The 19,312-nt window shown below is 38.9% G+C and overlaps 1 protein-coding gene across 1 annotated transcript in view; it reads left to right on the top strand.

Annotated features, from left to right (window-relative positions):
* The first annotated feature begins 525 nt into the window (after nt 1-525).
* Nucleotides 526-19,312, top strand: part of SCIN (scinderin) — a 64,603-nt gene continuing 45,816 nt past the window's right edge. Inside the window, exons 1-3 of the mRNA XM_072412949.1 lie at nt 526-796; nt 11,319-11,473; nt 14,178-14,339. Coding sequence (XP_072269050.1) covers nt 604-796; nt 11,319-11,473; nt 14,178-14,339 — 510 coding nt within the window. The 5' untranslated portion in view covers nt 526-603. The remainder of the gene's footprint in view (nt 797-11,318; nt 11,474-14,177; nt 14,340-19,312) is intronic.

The raw sequence follows: 19,312 nt of genomic DNA on the forward strand, positions 1-19,312 counted from the left end.
TACTTCTCTTTGCTATGTGAACAGCTTGTATTCCTTTAGTAAACCAACCCCATAATGTTAAACAAACAGCAGCAAAATCCAAGTGTTGCATGGAATAGTTCCATAATGTTACATTGTTTAAGTTTGCAAAGGATAGCGGATGCTTGGAACAGATTTCCATCAGAGGCGGAGAGATGATGGAATTAATTATAAAAACGCATATAAACGCGGTAGGAACATTTACATTTGTTTTAAAACCGTCTGTGTAGATCCAGCCTTGGGAAAAACATATTCAGGCAAAAATAATTAAAAAAAAATTAAAAACAGACGAAATAGACTCCCTCTTTCTATTCCTGGCATCACTTTTCTATGTCGCTATACATAAAATAAACACTTGCAGAATAAAAATAGCTGCGATTCTTCCTCAAAGCTCACCACTCGCAGTCATGAATAAAGTCTCTGTAGCTGAGAATGATTACTGTACACACCTCTGGGCCCTCCCTTTTCCTGCCAGACTATATAACTCCGTATTGTACGTTAATCCTGCACACTGCTGTCTGCTAGCAGGGACATAAGCCAGCCACTCCGCTTCCAAACTTATTTTGCACAGTCCTGTTAACAGCCATGGTTCTCTATCACAAAGAGTTCGAGCATGCCGGCCAAAAATCCGGATTGCAGATTTGGAGAATAGAAAAAATGGATCTGGCACCGGTACCGGAAAGTCTGTATGGAAACTTCTATGTGGGGGATGCTTATATCATTCTGCATACCATTCAGAAGAACAACAGCAAATACTACAACCTGCACTACTGGCTGGGTAGGTAGAAATGAGCATTTGGCTCGCAGCTATTTGTTCATGTTATAGTAATCTCTGCCTTGCTGCACAAATGCTCAATACTCACCTGTCACCTATAAATCTGGAGGTGTGGCAAGGTTGTAATGCTTTGTTTGCATGTCAGTACTGGTTGTATACAGTGTGAGAATATAATATATATAATGGGGCTGATTTACTAAACGAATAGAGAATGTTCACTTAGCTCGGTATAGTGTGTTGACTTTAAATATTATGTTTAATAATAATAAACAGGATTTATATAGCACCAACATATTATGCAGCGCTGTACATTAAATAGGCATTGCAAATGACAGATACAGGCATAGACACGGGAGATACTCAAACATGTGCAAAAATATAACAAAGAAAAATGAGTTTTGCTTTCATGGAACATTGCCTGAAGCTGAATTCTAATCTACGTATGTTGTGTGTTCCCAACAAGCTAATGGAATCATTCATTATATTTGTTCTTATTGCACGCCTTATGTTAGAGCCAGAGATGTCATCATTAGAGATCAGTGATTATCTCTGTAATGCAGGCTGATTATGGAAGGGTAAAGCAGGGTGTTGTAACTTTTTGGAAGCTTTAGTAATGCCCATGTGATGATGAGCCTCCATGAAAGTACTGATATCCATTAGATAAAGAGGATAAGCCAGTGACAGTCAGGCTGGGGAGTAAATGGTTAGATGACGCTGGACATCCTGCGGCCTGGAATGATGCAGGTGCTGTTTTACTTGCTGAAGCTTCCAATGCCCACTATGAGAAGCTCACAGTGTGCAGCAAATTCATAGTAAGCAATTTCAGTCCAGAACCAGACTGAGGGAAAGCTGGGGGTCAGCATTGAATATGCACTTTGCAACATTCCCTCCAGTAAATCAGCATCACTGTATTACTACTTCATCCATGAAAAGGTTTTGATATATATATGGGAAAACAGGACAGCATAATAGTGAATTTGGCTTGGTTAAACCTTGGTTAAAATACTATCAAAATTGCTGCTTCCCTTTTTCACACGTACATTACTGTTGTGAAAATCTTAAAGAAATACAAGAAATTCTCCAGGACTGGATCCAGCTCGTCAACACAAAAATCCCCATCAAAATCAACTTCAGAGATTATAATTATTATTATTACTAAACAGTATTTATTTAGTGTCAACATATTACGCAGCACTGTACATTGAATAGGGGTTGCAAGTGACAGAGAGAAACAAGCAATGACACAGAAGGAGGAGAGGACTCTGCCCCAAAGAGCTTACAATCTAAAAGAATAAGAACGGAGGTTTTTGTTACATCAAATTGCATTTAGAGCCAAAGAGTGAGATCGCTAACTCCATGCTATTTGAGTTCCTAACATGGAACATATATATAAAAACATTGGGAGCAGGGACTCCATGGAGGAAGCCCCATCCTTCTTACAGGTGTAAAGACACCAGAAACACACAGAACAGGTGACACCCCAAATATATGCCTGCACCTAAACCAGATCACATAGTTATATATTGCTGATGAAGGGTGCAATGTGCAGATCTGAAATGTTACAAACTTGTTGTGACTAAATGAGAAGTTGAGTGATAGTTTGGTGTTCAGACAACAATTCCTTATTTTGCACCAAAACAAAATACCCCAAACCACAGGAAAAGCACAGATCCGATTAAATTAAAAGGTGACAGAGGAGATTTTGGACATGCCAGGGTGTGCAAGGAGCTGGAATGCTGTGCGTTTGGAACCCATACTTTATATTTACTCAGGATCCCATTGTGTCCAAAACCATCCCATGCCTAATGTTCTTCTAAAATATGATAGGACGATAAAAAAATCATGTTCACCAAACTTTCTAAGGTATAAGCTGGAGACCAGTGACACAATGGGTCAGATTTAGACTATCATGGGGGAACCTGGGTGATCCAGCAAATTTGGAATGGACTGAAATAATTTGCCAAACAATAGCAAATGATTTTTAAGAAATTCATCGCAGGTTTGTTGGATCACCCAGATGGTCCCAGGTTTAAGAAATTCATCGCAGGTTTGTTGGATCACGCAGATGGTCCCAGGTTTGTTAGATCCCCCAGGTTTTCCCATGATAGTCTATGTTCTCCCGTCGTGGATATCAGGCCCAATCAGTTGGAGGCAATACCAAAGCTACTGGGGGGCTATTTGGAGTGGGATGAGTATTTGGGTGGCTTTACAGACCCCCACAACAGTTTGCTTTAAGCAGATTATGATGAGGACAAATTTAAAATTGTGTTTAATTATTCAAAACTTTTAACTGCAATAACAAACATGTAACTGGTAGTCAAAGACCAGAAACCGAGTTAAGTCTGCATAACTTAATAAACCATCAGACCTATTGGAATCAATATTTCCTGTGAAATTAAAGAGAAATTTGAAATGTCACTTAGGCTTTTATGAATTGGCAAACAGGACAAAGGGGGACTGACTGAAGCCATCAGGGGGAAAATTAGAACTTGAATTAGACAATAACACGGAAATATCAACACATGAAAGTAGCACATAATTCCAGCTTTCCCGGTCTCTCTTGGCACAACCTTTGGCACCTTGTGTGTTTTTCCTTTACAGTTCCCTTTTTTAGGTCTAAAGTGTTGTTCTGTTTATCTGCTGCAGTGTCTATAGGGAATGTTGTGTGTTTTTTATAGAATTCCAGCATTCATAGTAGTACTACCTATTAATATTCTGGAATACAACAGAATTTGGGTGCTGTGTAAAGTTTGGGTTTTTGTATCTCCCTTATTGCCACTGCTTACTATTGCAGATGTTAGTAATTGCTTGAATGGTGTCTTTTGTCCATGAGTTTGTTTTTTTTCAAACATCGAATTTTCTTGGAGGAGGGGAATGCGTTTGGCTATTTTGGAAAGCTGAGAATGTTAGGTGGAAACTGAAGCAGGAAAATGTAACGGGACAGCCACGGTCACCCTGCGTGGCCAAACAACTTGCCAACTTGCTCTTGGGATTCCCAATCTTCCATCACTTTACTGTTCCTGGCCCTCTTGGTGTCTCATTTACTCATTTACAGATGTATTTGCCTTGAGAGTTGGACATCCTGCTGCATTTTTCATTACGTAAATTTAAAATTCAACATGGACAGACAAAATCCTCTCTAATGGCCACAGCGGATGTATACAGCTGGAAGCTCAAATGCAGAGACCTTATCAAATGGGTGATATAATGAATGGGCATTTTTTAAAAAGTTAAATACCCAACCAAATGATAAATGACTTTTGGGGGTAAAATAAATAACCATTATTAGAAGCAACAGTAAAGCAATTAAAGTAGGGAAGTGGTTCAACAAGTATGGCACCACACCAAGTTTCTCTTTAGGTAGTGTGTTTTTCCTAGTTCAAGAGTTTTAAGAGAATGACAAATTATATTTATAAAGCAGAAGATCTCACTGCTCTTTCTTAAAGTGGACATAGATATCAATCAAAACTTGGAACCTCAACATTGCTTGCAATGGCCATGTCCTTTAAGGGGTAGAAATTGATTCTCTTCAGTCTTTAATTGTTGCATGTATCCCCAGCCACCTTTCCCATATCTTCCTTTCCATGGGCAGTATAGAACCATGCAATCTTTTTGAGATCTGCAGAAGTGCTTGAAGATTGCTTTTTTCCTAATATAAATGATAATATTTTTTATAGAAAATCTTTTACTTTTATAGGGCTTTTATAAATATCTTTGAGCCGAAGCATCTTTGCCAACTAGTTCACAGGCGGTGAGATCTGGAAAAAGACTTTGGCCAGGATATTTTTTTATTTGCTTAAGAAATATATATGTTAGTTCCTTCTCTCCATTTCCCATAAGAGGGTCATCATTAAATTTGCTAAGTAAGCACTTTGTGCACCGGCTCGATCAATAAATGATGAGCCATTATGGATAAGGATTTATGGTCCATTGGGAAATGCAGGCTTTTAGTAATGTATAATCAGCAAGCTGAGACATTCATCCTATGGCAATGATGAGCAAAACATATGTTTCTTTTTAAAAAAAAACATTATCTCACCTAAAGACCAATTCAGGACTTTTTCTGTAAAGCTTTCCCAGTGGCTAATAAAAGGCAATACTTACCTTCAATCTGGAGCTGTCCCTCACAGGCTGAGGACATATGGTAAGTTCTGGGCGTCATATACCTGACCCTTTCGGGGACATTACCACAGCGCTTGGCACTCAGAATGTAACAACAAAGAAGTTAGTGCTAATGTGATAGTTCACATATACAGTTCAGCTGTGTATCACTGTGCTTTAAATTCACAGATAATCTCCAGATATAATCCATGCTGCTAGGGAATATTACTTTTCCTTTCTAATTCCCTGGGGCGTATGCAATTTTACTCATTCTCACTTGCCAATTGTTGGGTTTTTTTTGCCAATGTTCACTAGAATCATATTAGTTAACAATGCATATGACTGTGCATACCACCTACACATTGCACCCCATGATCACTAGGACTTGGCCCAATAAGTCTCCCTTTTTCTTCTGCACTACAATCTGAATGAGAACGTCTATGATGGGAGGTGTGGTTGTTACTCACCTATGCCAAAAATTGGAAAGGGAGGGTAAAAGAGGAGGCTATTTTAGGCTTTTCCAAGTTCCTACTATCTCCCTTGTTCAATATGCTAATTAAATAATTGCATATCCTAATTAGACCCAATGATATCATACTTAGGTCACTGCGCTTTTTCCTGCAGTTCAGGCTTTTTATGGATGGTGGGGGAGCAATGGGCTCCACATAGCTCCCTGAATTAATTAAAACTGTGGTAATGTGAAGCCTAGCCTTTTGGATTGAAAGAACTAAAATTCTATGAATACAATTGGCAAGCTAGAGAAAAAATAGCTAGATGATACTGGATGTCAGATTCCATATATTGGCTTGTTGTATCCTTTTAAACTATATCTATGCCCAGACCACAAACTAAAATAAGCATTGCCAACAGACACCTAAAACACATAAAAAAAGCCCTTATTCACCTCTATAGCTGCAGGCATTGTGGAGTAATCCATCTTCACAATACACAACATAAGCACTAAAATCAAAGCTTCATTCTTTTTTTTCTATTAAAATAGAATCATGACAGCCAGCCAGCCTTACAATGTAAAAACACAAACAAGTTTTCTAGGCTATTAGAAATCAAATACAGGTAGTCCCCAGGTTACATACGAGATAAGGACTGTAGGTTTGTTCTTAAGTTGAATTTGTAAGTAAGTCGGAACAGGTACCTTGTTTTAATAAATGCAGTTAGGACAGATGTTTGTCTGAACATATTATTAGGCAGTGTGGTGTCAGTGTATAAAATCCTCACTGCGAGTTAATCACAAACAAAGCAAAAAAAAATTCTTTATAGAGCCTAGACGTTCATTAACTTCTGGAACAAGCTGTGCTTTGATATGCAAAAAGAAACAACTGCAGAGTTTGTCTTGACCAATAAAGAGTTACAAGAGGCTGCAAAAAGAGATCATCCCCCTAAGATCACCCACAACCTCAACTGTGTTTAGCAAAAGATTTCTTCTGTAAGTCATGCAAACCGCCCCCCTCCCCCTATGAAACCTCGGTCCTGCACAGAGCAAGCCCCGTTCATATCTAGGAGGCGTCCGTATGTCAGCTGTCCTTAACCTGGGGACTACCTGTAAATCTGAACTTGTTATAGTGATCTTTGAGCATCTTTAAGAGTGAATAACTTCACATTAAAGCAGCCAGATAGATCATTCTGCAGCTTGTTCATGATATATAAATTAATATTATGCATTACATTCATTTGCATATTATTGTAGCAAGTGTGGTTTACAGGTTACATAACAAACTTACAAAACATCCTGAGAAAAATGCATCCTCATGTTCTCCCTCTATATGTAAAGTATAGTTTATATTACCTTGGCCATAAAACCTAAAAATAAGTAATCTTTAACTAAAAAGGAACTCAAAGGTTTGTTAATGGTTTTGCAACAGTTGAATAAGGGCTAATAAACTGTTATGCTGCAATCTTGCTCTCGTGCTGACTGGTGATTGTATGAGATATGAGGAAGGAATTTATTGTATAATGGATCTATCATGATTGGATACAAATGGGGGAGTCCCTCTTCCACTTACAAAATGCCTTTTCCCAATATCCGTGGACTGTATTCAGTTAATATGCTGCTGATACTTTTAATGCACTACTGCCTACTCCCAGGTCCAGTTCAACAAAAATTGAACATTTTTAGTAGATAAGCAACATGGCAAACTACTTTCTCTCTCGGGGCCTTTATTGGTAGGATATCTGTACATGACTCCTACACCTGACTCCCACCAATCCTTCTTTATTTTGTAATATAGTAAATGCAACAGGAAGAGGCAGAACACATAAAAGTCATGGAGATCTCATGCTTGAGCAAGAGTTGAGATATCTTTTAGGGTGGATTGACTATATAAAGGTTTTTGATCCATTCATTGTCCTTCCTTGGTAAATGGCGCCGTCAAGAACAGCAATTATTAGGGATGAGCGAGCGAGTTTTTAAAACTCGATCTCGTGGCGAATTCAGCCGTTCACGCTTATCGAAATTGTAAGCGAGAATGGCCGGTGTAAACTCACCGATCAAGCTCGAATTTAAAAAAATAAGGAATTAAAAAAAAAAAGATCGCAGGCTGCGCTGATCAATGAATGCAGCGCTGGCTGCATTCATTGATCAGTTCAATGTGCGATCCCTATCACTAGAGGTTAAATGGGTTACAAGCTTCCTCATTAAAAACTTCTAGTGTTCTCCTGAGGAAACTTTCCTCAGCCAATCAGGGTGCACTAGAAGTTTTGAATGGGTATACTTGTCCCCATTTAACCTTCAGTGCCGGGGATCGCAAACAGGATTCCCAGAGCTGCAAGATAGATTTGCGAAATCGGTTCGCCTGAACCATAGATAGAGTTATGAAATCGGTTCGCCGAAATTTCACGGAACCATCGGAAGTTCGAGCTCTTTCCTAGCAACTATATTAACACTTCCTACTGAAAATGGATTTTGGAAGGAACTATTTTCCATGACTGCTGGATAGGCCAAAGGTGGTAACATTGTTGATGAGTTTGTTTAGTTTTATTAAGTGTTTGATTATAACCAGTATCCCCAATTGGCCCCCAGTGGTTGCATCAAACAATTCCTGGAACACTCTAATTTCCTATGTACCTCTTGTAACCAAATAGTATCTCCTGGAAAATGACAGAAGTAAACATATTAATATATAGTGAATTGAGGTCAGTTAACGATTTCAAGTATTCTGAATGACAGCCAAGTGGAGTTTGAGAAAATGTGGTCACCTTGGTTGACTTGTGCAGCAGATCTGCAGATTGGCACAACAGAAGATTCCCCTTTCTTCTACTTCCTTTTTGGTTTCCAATCTCTCTCTTTCATATCATTGCCCATCTTTGCTCTGGGGGCAGACTGGGCAAAGGGCCGGGACTTCTGCAGAATAATGAACCAGCTGAAGATGGCCCAGAGTGAAGACCTCTTATTATAGACCTACGCATGCAAACACAGGAGGAGCATACAAACTCCATGCATCAATTTGATCAGACTAACACTTTTACCTTATAGAGAGATGTGAAGGAGGAGTCGTGATCTCAGTAATGATTATTAGATACCTGGAATGGTTACCCATACATATTAGTTAGCATACATTCAATATGGTAACAATATGGACCTGATTTATTAAAGCTCTCCAAGACTTGGTTTATACAGCAGGTCCAGGATTGAAAACATTTGCTAATTAATATTAACTTTTAAGAAATTAATTGGTTTGCTGGATAACCCTGAGTACACCTTAAAGTCTTTAATGAATCAGGTCTTATATCTGATGCCAGGTCTGCCATGATGCACGAACCCACAGAGTCCTTTTTATACCGGTATCATGTGAGCAGAAAGAATTCTGATTGGTTGCATTGGGGAATTACCATTCTTTATTAAATATACTCAGCAAAAGATTTAAATCACAAAGATAACACAACACAAAATTATAATTATATATATACTTTTTTTAATAAAAGTTATTTGAAAAAACAACTGACACCAAGCTAAAACAGAGATCCTTGTTATGGAATATAGCCCAAATTCCTGGAAATTGTGTTTGCCAAGTGACTCAGGCTCCTGGAATCCATACAAGTCATGTGACCCAGGCTCCATATATTCTTCATGTTTATAAAGTGATAGCAGTAATGATAGCGGAGGTCGGAGGCCGGGGAATGGCTTTGACTTTTGACACATGACAGTTCTCTGTTACTTCGTAGGAGGCAGCAAGCAATTAAAAAATAGAGGTAAAGGTAGAATAATGTATACACAACGGATAAATGAAGACGATGGAACTGCCCCGGTCTCGCATGCATTTTTATGTCAATACAGTGAAATAAAATTATCTGATGTATTGATATAGGAAACATATATTGTGCATTGTGGTGCATTGCAAAAAGATGAATCATGTGCTACATTTTTGGAAGCACAGTTGCATTGCCGATCATTGCTGCTCAACATAACATGACTCAGCTTGTATTAATGCATCCTTTGGGGCAGGGGTGTCAAACTCAAATACACAGTGGGCCAAAATGAAACAACCTTGATATATATTATAATATATAATATATATGTATATAAAATATCTACAATTGAGGAAGGTCGCTAATGAATGTCAACAGATGAGGGGGAGCTTGTGGGTCCTGATTGACACGTGGATTTGTACTGTCTACTGGCGGACCAGCTCTAGTAGACATTTGGTATTTTCTCGCGGGCCAAATATAATTACAGTGTGGGCCAGATTTAGCCCGTGAGCCTGAATTTGAAACCCCTGCATTAGGGTGTGAAATAACCCCTTAGGGTTCCATGCTGGACTGCTTTTTTTTATAGCAGTCTGGTTTGCAAAGCGTTCTGCCTGGACACTCATTACTACAAATAGGAACTTCAACTGCTGCATGTAGACTTAATTTATATACATATTGTATATATTGTACATATTGTGCAGATTAATTATGTGTTTTGTTTAGTGTTCCATGAACTAAATATCTGACTGTAATGAAGATGAAAGGGTTATTATTATTATTATTAATAAACAGGATTTATATAGCGCCAACATATTACGCAGCGCTGTACATTAAATAGGGATTGCAAATGACAGACTAATACAGACAGTGATACAGGAGGAGAGGACCCTGCCCCGAAGAGCTTACAATCTAGTAGGTGGGGGAATTTCACACACAATAGGATGGGAGATATGTAGTGGTGGGAAGTAGTGGTGGTGGTAGACAAGTTTGAAAAAATGGGTTTTGAGTGCTCTTTTAAATTAGCAGAAAGTAGGAGCAAGCCGAATAGGACGAGGAAGACCATTCCAGAGAGCTGGAGCAGCTCTAGAGAAGTCTTGTATCCGTGCGTGTGATGAGGTTATGAGTGAGGAAGTCATTAGTAGGTCATTGGAGGAGCAGAGAGAGCGGCAGGGGGAGTATATTTTAACCATGTCAGAAATGTAAGTGGGACAATAACTGTGGAGGGATTTGAAGGCAAAGCACAGGAGCTTTAATTTGATTCTAAGGTGAAATGGAAGCCAATGGAGAGAACTACAAAGAGATGCAGCGGAAGAGGAGCGGAGGGAAGGATGGATGAGTCTGGCTGCAGCATTCATAATAGATTGTAGAGGAGAGAGTCGGGTTAGTGGAATACCAGAGAGGAGGAGGTTACAGTAGTCCAGACGAGAAATGATAAGAGCATGTACAAGGAGTTTGGTGATCTCAGGGGACAGGTAGGGGTGGATTTTGGAGATGTTGCGTAGGTGAAAGTGACAGGACCTGGAAATGTTCTGAATATGGGGGGTAAATGAGAGGGCAGAATCAAAGGTGACACCAAGACAACGTGCCTGAGGGGAGGGCCGAATAACAGTGTTGTTAACAGTTAGATATATGTCAGGGTTGGGACTGGTCAATTGTTAATGCCCAACTCTACGTAATAAGCTTTTTATGCAGATTGAACACATATATGGGAGATGTTTTACTTTCCAAAATATTTGTATTTCTGTTCATCAGTGCAGAGATTCCATAGCTTTGCCCCACAGCACAGTTATGTCTAACAGAGGAGAAGACCAAATTATTGCTCAGTTCTTGGAGGAAAAATAAAATGTAGCACATGAGCTCATCTCTCCATCATCCTACTTTTGCACTGAAACACACCTGATGAGGATAATGTGGTGCTACCAATGTCCCTGTTGTAGATTTTCCTTTATTTCTAGTCTAGGTTCTAATGCTTCCAGCTCAAAAAAAAAACTTCCGGGAGCATTTCTTATCACCAGAACCTCAGGAGATACAAAAAACACCAACAGGGATTTATATTATTTAATCCCACTGGGTAAAAAATGCATTTACAATACACAGTTTCAATGAACATTTCAAATTTGGGTGACTTGGACATGGAATTTTTTCTATGCAGACACAAGATTCTGATGACGCTTTGGTTTCATTCTATAATATTTGTATATTAAGCATCTTCTCTTCTCAGGAAAGGAATGCAGCCAGGATGAGAGCACCTCGGCCGCCATCTTCACTGTACAGATGGACGATTATCTTGGTGGAAAGCCGATTCAATACAGAGAGCTTCAGGGTTATGAATCCAGCGCCTTTGTTGGTTATTTCAAAGGTGGAATTAAATATCAGGTAAGCAAAATGGAGAATGTAAGCACTAACAATATCTCCAAGGTGAAATAAAATAGAACCATGGCTACCTGTTGAATATAATATGAATGGCACTATCTAATAATAAGAAGCAATGAACTTACAGTTTTCACCTATTCTCTATGTTTTTAATCCAGAAGGCAGGGCTAGGTGTGGTCAGGTGATGAATGACAAGCTGCGGGCTGGTGAAAAAGCAGTGAAAGTTGATGCTCATATCTCCTTCCATAGCCTTTCATTGTACATAGTTGTGCCTATAGTTCAGTCTTTAGTTACTTTGCCAAATGCCATTCAAAGCTGCCCAATTGCAATGGCCTAAGATGCTGAGCCTGGAAGAAGGTCAGGTAAAGAAATGATGGAAGAGATCACAACCGTTGCATTGCTAGAGGAGGCCACTATGGCAGGAACGTTTACCATAATGTGCAAATATGCTGAATGAATAATTAAAGACAAAAGGGAATCCTTACCAGAGTGAAGTCCCACTTTAACCCAAGAATAAGATCTAAGATCACTGCTCAAAGATTTCAATGGGACCTACAAATTAGACAACTTGTAAAATCAAATCTCCTAAAATAACCCATTGGTGGAGGCCCCTGACCCTCCCTTCGTGTCATTAACGCAAACACCTAAATATATAATAAACCCTGCAGGTAGATGTAAGAGACTGTGACATGTGTACCAGTATAGCAGGATTGCCTCTCCCTTACCTCGAGGCGTATAAGTTAAAAAGTGACTATGGAAAAAAGCCGGTTAAGCCTCAGGTGAAAGGGTTTATTGTTGAAACACACAAATAGTTTTACTACATGTCATCAAAGCATGGTGGAGTTGTCTAGAAAAAATTCAACAAACAGCTCTTCCTTTTCTTAAATAAATGGCCCTATACAATGAACAAATGCTAACATTTGCATATGTTATATTATACATAATGATCAAAGACTTACAGGAGCCTCAGTTGGTTTTCAGGCCCATTCATACAACCGTGCTTGCATTGCATTGATAAGTGAGTTTTTACCAGGCTATGTAAAAAGAAGGGGAGAAAAGAATTACTTTTGCTCAGAGAAAGACTTTAGGCTTATGAAGTCATATAATATCTCATTGATATGCAAATGGTTTCTGATGTTCCGGACAGAATAGCCAATTTGAGTATAATTTTAAACAATAATAAAAAATGGGTTCAAAATATCCTTTTCATTTTGTTTTAATTTCACTTTATTTTTAATTTGCTCTTTATTAACATACTGAAAACAAAACTCAATACATTTGTCTTCACTTCAGCTTTGATCTTTACTTTTTGCTTTCTTTCAATGATTGGGAAAGCACCAGAAAATGGAATGTCAAATGGACAAATGCTAAAGAGGAACCAATGACAACTCAAGATCCCTTTAAACTTATCTAGATCTTTATTTTTTTTTTTTGTTTCAGAATGATAAAATGTATTTTTAGTGAGTGTAGGCTCTGTTTTTTTTTTATCTGAAAGCTGAACCTTAAGGCAAAGAAAATGTTTTTTCTCAATGTCACAAGGGGGATAAATCCAAGCTATGTGCACCCAATGACATTGAAATACTTTGTAAAAGTAGCAGAGATATCATCACTGTGCTGCACATAGCCTGTATAGAAAGCAGGAGGGACCCAGGAGCTCCTTCAACTTCAACCTGGCTGCAGAGAACTACAAGAGGGGGGTTCAAGACCGGTCACCCTGCACTAGGTGAAGAAGCAGCAATGATCGGTCAACAAGATACGATATGCAGAACATTTACAATAGATTACTAGATTGAAATAAAAACACAGAGCACATCAAGGTTCAAGCAAAAACACAAATGGTTTTTGTACTTTGAGAATATTTCCTTATCACAGACTTTAGCTTTAAGGAGACTCTTTTGTTCGGAAAAAAAAAATCAAACAAAGCCAAATGTGTAAATGAAAAAAGGTAATTCTTCTCTTTTATACTGTCTGACTGATCTTCTCTCTTTACTCTCTATTGATAAGTTTTCTGCGTCTCATACTTCTACAGGTGTTGGCTGCATGGTCACCCACTAATGTAGACCCTTTCAGCTCCCTCCTATGTCAATGCCATTGGCTGTACATCTGCTGGAGGAGCTACAGAGTACAGAGGTGGACCAACCCTCTGATTTCTGGGAGTGTCAAATGGCTGGTCCACCTCTGGCTCCTCCAGTAGATGAATCATTAGATAGCAAAAGCTCTACAATAGATCAAAAGTCAAAGGCACAGGTTTCAGGACAGATGAGTGCCATGCCAGGCTGGCCTTTGTTTATATTTATTTTGTCTAGTGGTATTTTCAGTAATTTCTCAGTCTAAAAACAAAAATTATGGAATAAATACACAATATTCTGATTTACTGATCAGATGGTAGGGGTGGTCATCAATACGGGTGAGACCTCCTGAACGTATTTGATCCATGTGACTTGTATACTTTCAACTATTTTTTGCCAACACTTCTAATTTTCACAACTGCCTTTCATTGGAATTAAAAATGGCCCTGTATGTACTAGACCTAAGGGAATTCCTGCCTACTTTGAGGACATTTTCTATATCCTCATGATGTATCAGGAAACCAGGGTAGGAAAAAAATGTTTATAAATGAAAAAAGCAAAAAATATATATGTTTTTATACATATAACTAAAAAGCTTAACATAGTTAACAACCTAATGTCTGTCATTTATTTCTCAGGCTGGTGGTGTGGCCTCTGGTTTCACCCATGTGGTTACAAACGATCTTTCTGCAAAAAGACTTCTTCACATCAAAGGTCGCAGGGTGATCCGGGCAACTGAGGTTCCTCTTAACTGGTCCAGCTTCAACAGCGGTGACTGTTTCATCGTCGATCTTGGATCTGTAAGTCAAAGAAAACAAACATATTTCATACATGTTTTTACTTTATTGTATTCCTTTCTTCAAATCTTCACTGAAACTCCAAACCCCAGACAATTAGCTAGAGCACTGTAATATGAGGGCTGCTCTCTCCGTAGAGAAACAAAGGTTCTGCCATAGCCAACCTCCGTCTGTTGCTAAACTTAAGCACCCAACTTTTGCGTATTATTGATCCCTTTGATTGCTTTTCTGGAGGTCCCTTTAATGTGTGTGTTGTTACCATTTCTAGATGTCTTCAGACTGGTTATGTTATACATAGAGTCTCTTTTGCCCCTTTGGATCTTCTTCAGTCCAGGTCTATGTTGCCTAGAACAGTTTGTTCTGCGTAGAGTCCCTTGGGCCCACTGGATCTTCTCCAGTCAAGTCCAGGTCCATGATGCCTGGGAAAGTTTGTTAGGCATAAAGTCCTTTTGGCCTTCTGGAGCTTCTCCAGTCCAGGTCCATAATGCCTGGTATAGTGTGTTCTGCAAAGAGTCATTTTGGCACTCTGGAACTTCTCCAGTCCAGACCAGGTCCATGATGCCTGGCACGGTTTGTTCTGCATGGAGTCCCTTTGACCCACTGGATCTTCTCCAGCCTAGTTCAGGTACCTGATGCTGGTCACAGTTTGTTATGCATAGACCCAGTGGCACTTTTCTGCCTAGTCTAGGCCCATGATGCCTGGTAGAGTTTGTTATTCATTGAATTCCTTGGCTCTCTGTATCTTCCCCAGCCTAGTCCAGGTGCATGATGCTTGGCACAGTTTGTTCTGCACAGGTGAACAAGCACCTCATCCAGGTCCATGATGACCAGCAGATTATGCTTAGAGTCCCTTTGGCCTGTTTGATCTTCTGCAGCCCACTCCAGGGTTATGATGACTGGTACAGTTTTTTGTACATAGAGTTCCTTTGGCCCTCTGGATCTCCCTCACTGCAGTCCAGGTCCATGACGCCTGACACAGTTTTCTATACATAGAATCCCTTGGGCCCTCTGTTTTCTCTAGCCCAGTCCAGGTCCCTGATGACCAGCACAGTTTATCCTTATTCTTTTGGGTTTAATGACACTCAAAGTTGATATTTGCCATTTAATACATTATGAATCACTAACCCAAGGATATGTACCCCATGAAAGAGCATTATCAGAATCACTGTTCTTTTTATTTTTTAAGAAGTATTGGGGCAAGAAGGTTGGAAAGATAATCAAGCAACTAGCATTGCAGAGGGACTCCAAATATAGCTTTTACTTTTCTCTTGTAAATAGTTTCCTTTAGAATAAACCTCAGGTAAACCGTACATGAAGCAATGATGTTAGCAAACTTTGTTGCACATAGATATATTTTTCAGTTCTGAAGAAACAGTTGTTTGACCTATCATCATCCATCTCAAACGACAGGGGAAATGGGAGGGTTGTTTTTATTATCGTTCCTTAACTAATCTTAGTTGAGAAGCATCATCTATGAATCTTTAACCTTACAAAGTCTTAAATGTATTCAATGTAAAACATTAAAGTTGCAGGAGATGCCTATATCTGGACTCCCCGTTTTGCATTCTATACATGCCTTGTAATACATTTTATGGCTTCAGTGTAGTTTGGATATAGATATAGTCTGGGTTGTATCAAGCTCTGCCGCAAGAATGACTGCACAACTAATGTGGAAAAGAATATATCTCTTCCAGCAGAGTACTAAAAGGTTGGTCGGAAAGCAGCTATATTTCTGCAAGTCCTGGGTGCACCTCCAGAGCCAATCACATGTTAACTTAGGTTAAAAAGCAATGCTTTTCTCAGTAAATAGGAATCTGGGCTCACCTCATTATTAAGTCTTTGTTTTGTTAGTTGTCGTTAGTTCAGCATCACCAAGCTTGACCTTGGATAGCCCTGACATTCTACTGAGTGCAATATAATATTTGAATAAGAATTAAACACAATAAACGATGACGAGGGATTAATAATGTAGTCCGAGCCTCTACATAAGCTGTAAAACAATGAAATGGGATTGGTGTAGACTTTCACTGTTTGGGTTACAGGTGTGGAGGGTCAGAAGTTTTTATATGTTCTGATGAGATCCTAAAACATTTCAAAATCCCATTGTAAACATGATTGGGGATCGTGGTGTCTGTTCTGTCCGTATGGGCTTCAGGCTTTTAAAGAGGCTCAGGGTACAAGCTTAAGTAAACTGTTTGCAAAGTGTTTTTCTTCAACCTGGGTAACATTGTTTAGTCCAGCCATTGTTGACAGCTTTTTCAAATTAAAGATGAATTGGGGGAACTCCAATGTGGATGGATCTTGGAACCCATTGAAATAGGTATACCAGTTGTACAGAGCCAGGAACGCAGTGTAAGGATAATGGGAGCCCTTCATATTGGGAACAGATGGTGTGCAGGGTCAGGAACTCAGCAAATGGATGATGGTAGTCATTCTTAATGGGTACAAAAGGTGGTAGCTTATTCTACCTATTGATTTGTGGTTATTTAGTAAAGTCTTGAAAGTAACATCACTGTACATCAAGTCCACAAGCTTGTGCTGAAGACGAAGACACCACCACAACTCGGTCCGGAGGTCACAGCCTAAATAGAAAAACCTACCCCAGCCAGCATGCTAAAAAATAACCTTTGCCCTCCAATGGAAGCACTGGTCTATCCGTAGAAGTCCAACAAATTCCGTTGCTGCATAAGCTAGATATTACAAAGGAGCATGATTTTTCCCGAGAAAAGCATAAGCTTTGACATCCCATTTTTGTGGATAGATTTGTGGATGTCTGCTGATTCACCTGATTAGGTATTATTTTAGATCAGATTCCTCATTCCTAGAAATAAGACCTATTGCCATGTTAAATTAATCTTACCTTCTCTTGCTCCCATGGCACTCCCAACATCTTCTAGAATTTTTGGCCATCTTGACTGGCTAGGCTGGAATGGTGCAAGCTCCATGAACATATATAGAATAAATTCATTCAATAGGGCACTGCAAATGTGCAATAGGCTATACATGGGCAGGTTAGCATACATTCTAAATCTACGCACACATGCTATATGATTGTTACCAGAGACGAACAGTAATATTCGCCCTGGCGAAAATCTGAAATGTATACAGCGGTCTCCCGATTCTGAATGAATGACCAAGCAGGGATGACCATTTTGCTTTCCTACAGAGGTGAGCAAAGCAGGGTGCTGCTAGCTCATCCTTCCCCCTCCCTTCTCTATAGAACAGAACAGTGCTGGGTGTAGAATGCACAAGTGGAAGAAATCTGACGTTTGTTTAGGGCAGAATTGAGATTACTAAGTAAGTTGTGCAGAAGAAATGTTTTATCTGCAATACAAAGCTGCCTGTTATTTTTTTTTAAGTACAGAAAGTTTTGCTTTGATGAAACAGGAAGGGATGTTTTATATAAAAATTTAGCTGTTTCACACTGTAGAGTTTTCTAGACCACAAGACTGCAATGATGTTATTACTGCGAGATATAACATGTAATATTATGGGATGGCAGGGATCCAACATGAAAGTGTGAAATAGATGACACCGTAATTAACCATCCTGTATATAATCACGTGTCTACAGTAAGATATATCATAAATAGTCATCAAAGCTCAGTGTAAGGCAAAGTATTGACTGTGGACACATTTATGCATGATGAGAAATGCATTTTAGAACAATATGCTGTAAACCAAGTTTATAAAAATGCCAAGTTGTGCAAAACACAGGTTTCCATTATATCACAGATTGTAATGCTTCTAGGCTTTTATTCTTTATGTTTTTCCTGCATTTTGGTAGCCAGATAGTAAGGAAATGTACCGCAATGCACTAAGGTAGCTCTTTAGTGTACTTTTAGTCATAGTTAGGTGAATAAGCAATCCATTTATAAAGAGCAGACTGTGTAATGTTCAGTTACAAATGCATGTTAACAAGCTTGCGTTACCGTACCCCCAAGATGTATATCTGGCCTTAATCGGCTAATGCTTATTCATGTACTGTATATTCCCTTATTTGTCACTTCCTCATTGGTTGGTTTTACTTATCAGCAATAAATCTTTGAGCATGGAGTACATTTTATGGCATTAGAATGTATGTGAGTGGATAACTCCATGATTGCTAAAAACAGTACAAACAGGGCCCCAGAATGTAAATCATTTCCTTGTAGGTTTCTTTGCATAAAGAGAAACTAAAACTTCTGTATATTATTAAAAAATTGAGACCACACTGGTCCTGCAGAATGGACTGACAATGTCCTCTCTGAAATGAAATACCTGTTTGATCACAATCTTTTCAAATACACTCACCTGTCCTTTCTCCATTGAAGTGCCACCTTCCTCCCCCGGTCTTCTTCCAGGTGTTGGATCATGATTGCCCAGGCTGGGATGATTTAATTTCTATGCAAGCATCCCAAAATTTAATCCCAGGATGCCGGGATCCAGCATCCAACACTGGATTGTACATGCAAAGCTTAGTGATCTTCAGGAAAAAGATTGTGAACAGTCAAGTAAGTATGTTTCATTGCAGAAGGGACACAACCTGTCCCCTATGCAATAACTGTCCTGCCTGTTCATAATTTAAGTCTGGAAATATAGTTCTGTTTTAACTGAACAGATCTGACATTTTTATTACGAGAAAATAATACAATAAATCTAATTTAAAAGGAGCATCTCAGAATATTGCTCCTATTTATTTTCCCTTATTACCTTGTTGTATTTTCCATATTCATTTCACTCCAAATTTTATATCCTTAAGTTGGCATTGAACAATGCATTTTTTAACTTATTCAATGATATCAGGGGTATCCACATCACTGCAAAAACTTTAATGCCATTTTAAAATCCAGACTATCACTGAAAGATAATTAATTTCCCAGGTAATTGTTCCGGTGTATTGGCGTTAGATATAGATAATGTAAAGCCCAGCTCAAGTCTCAGAACTTTTTATTTCTTTTTAGTCATGTATTGTATCTAGTGCTGTCTTTTGGCTGA

This window comes from Pyxicephalus adspersus, chromosome 5, assembly GCF_032062135.1.
Source record: "Pyxicephalus adspersus chromosome 5, UCB_Pads_2.0, whole genome shotgun sequence".
Classification (NCBI taxonomy): domain Eukaryota; kingdom Metazoa; phylum Chordata; class Amphibia; order Anura; family Pyxicephalidae; genus Pyxicephalus; species Pyxicephalus adspersus.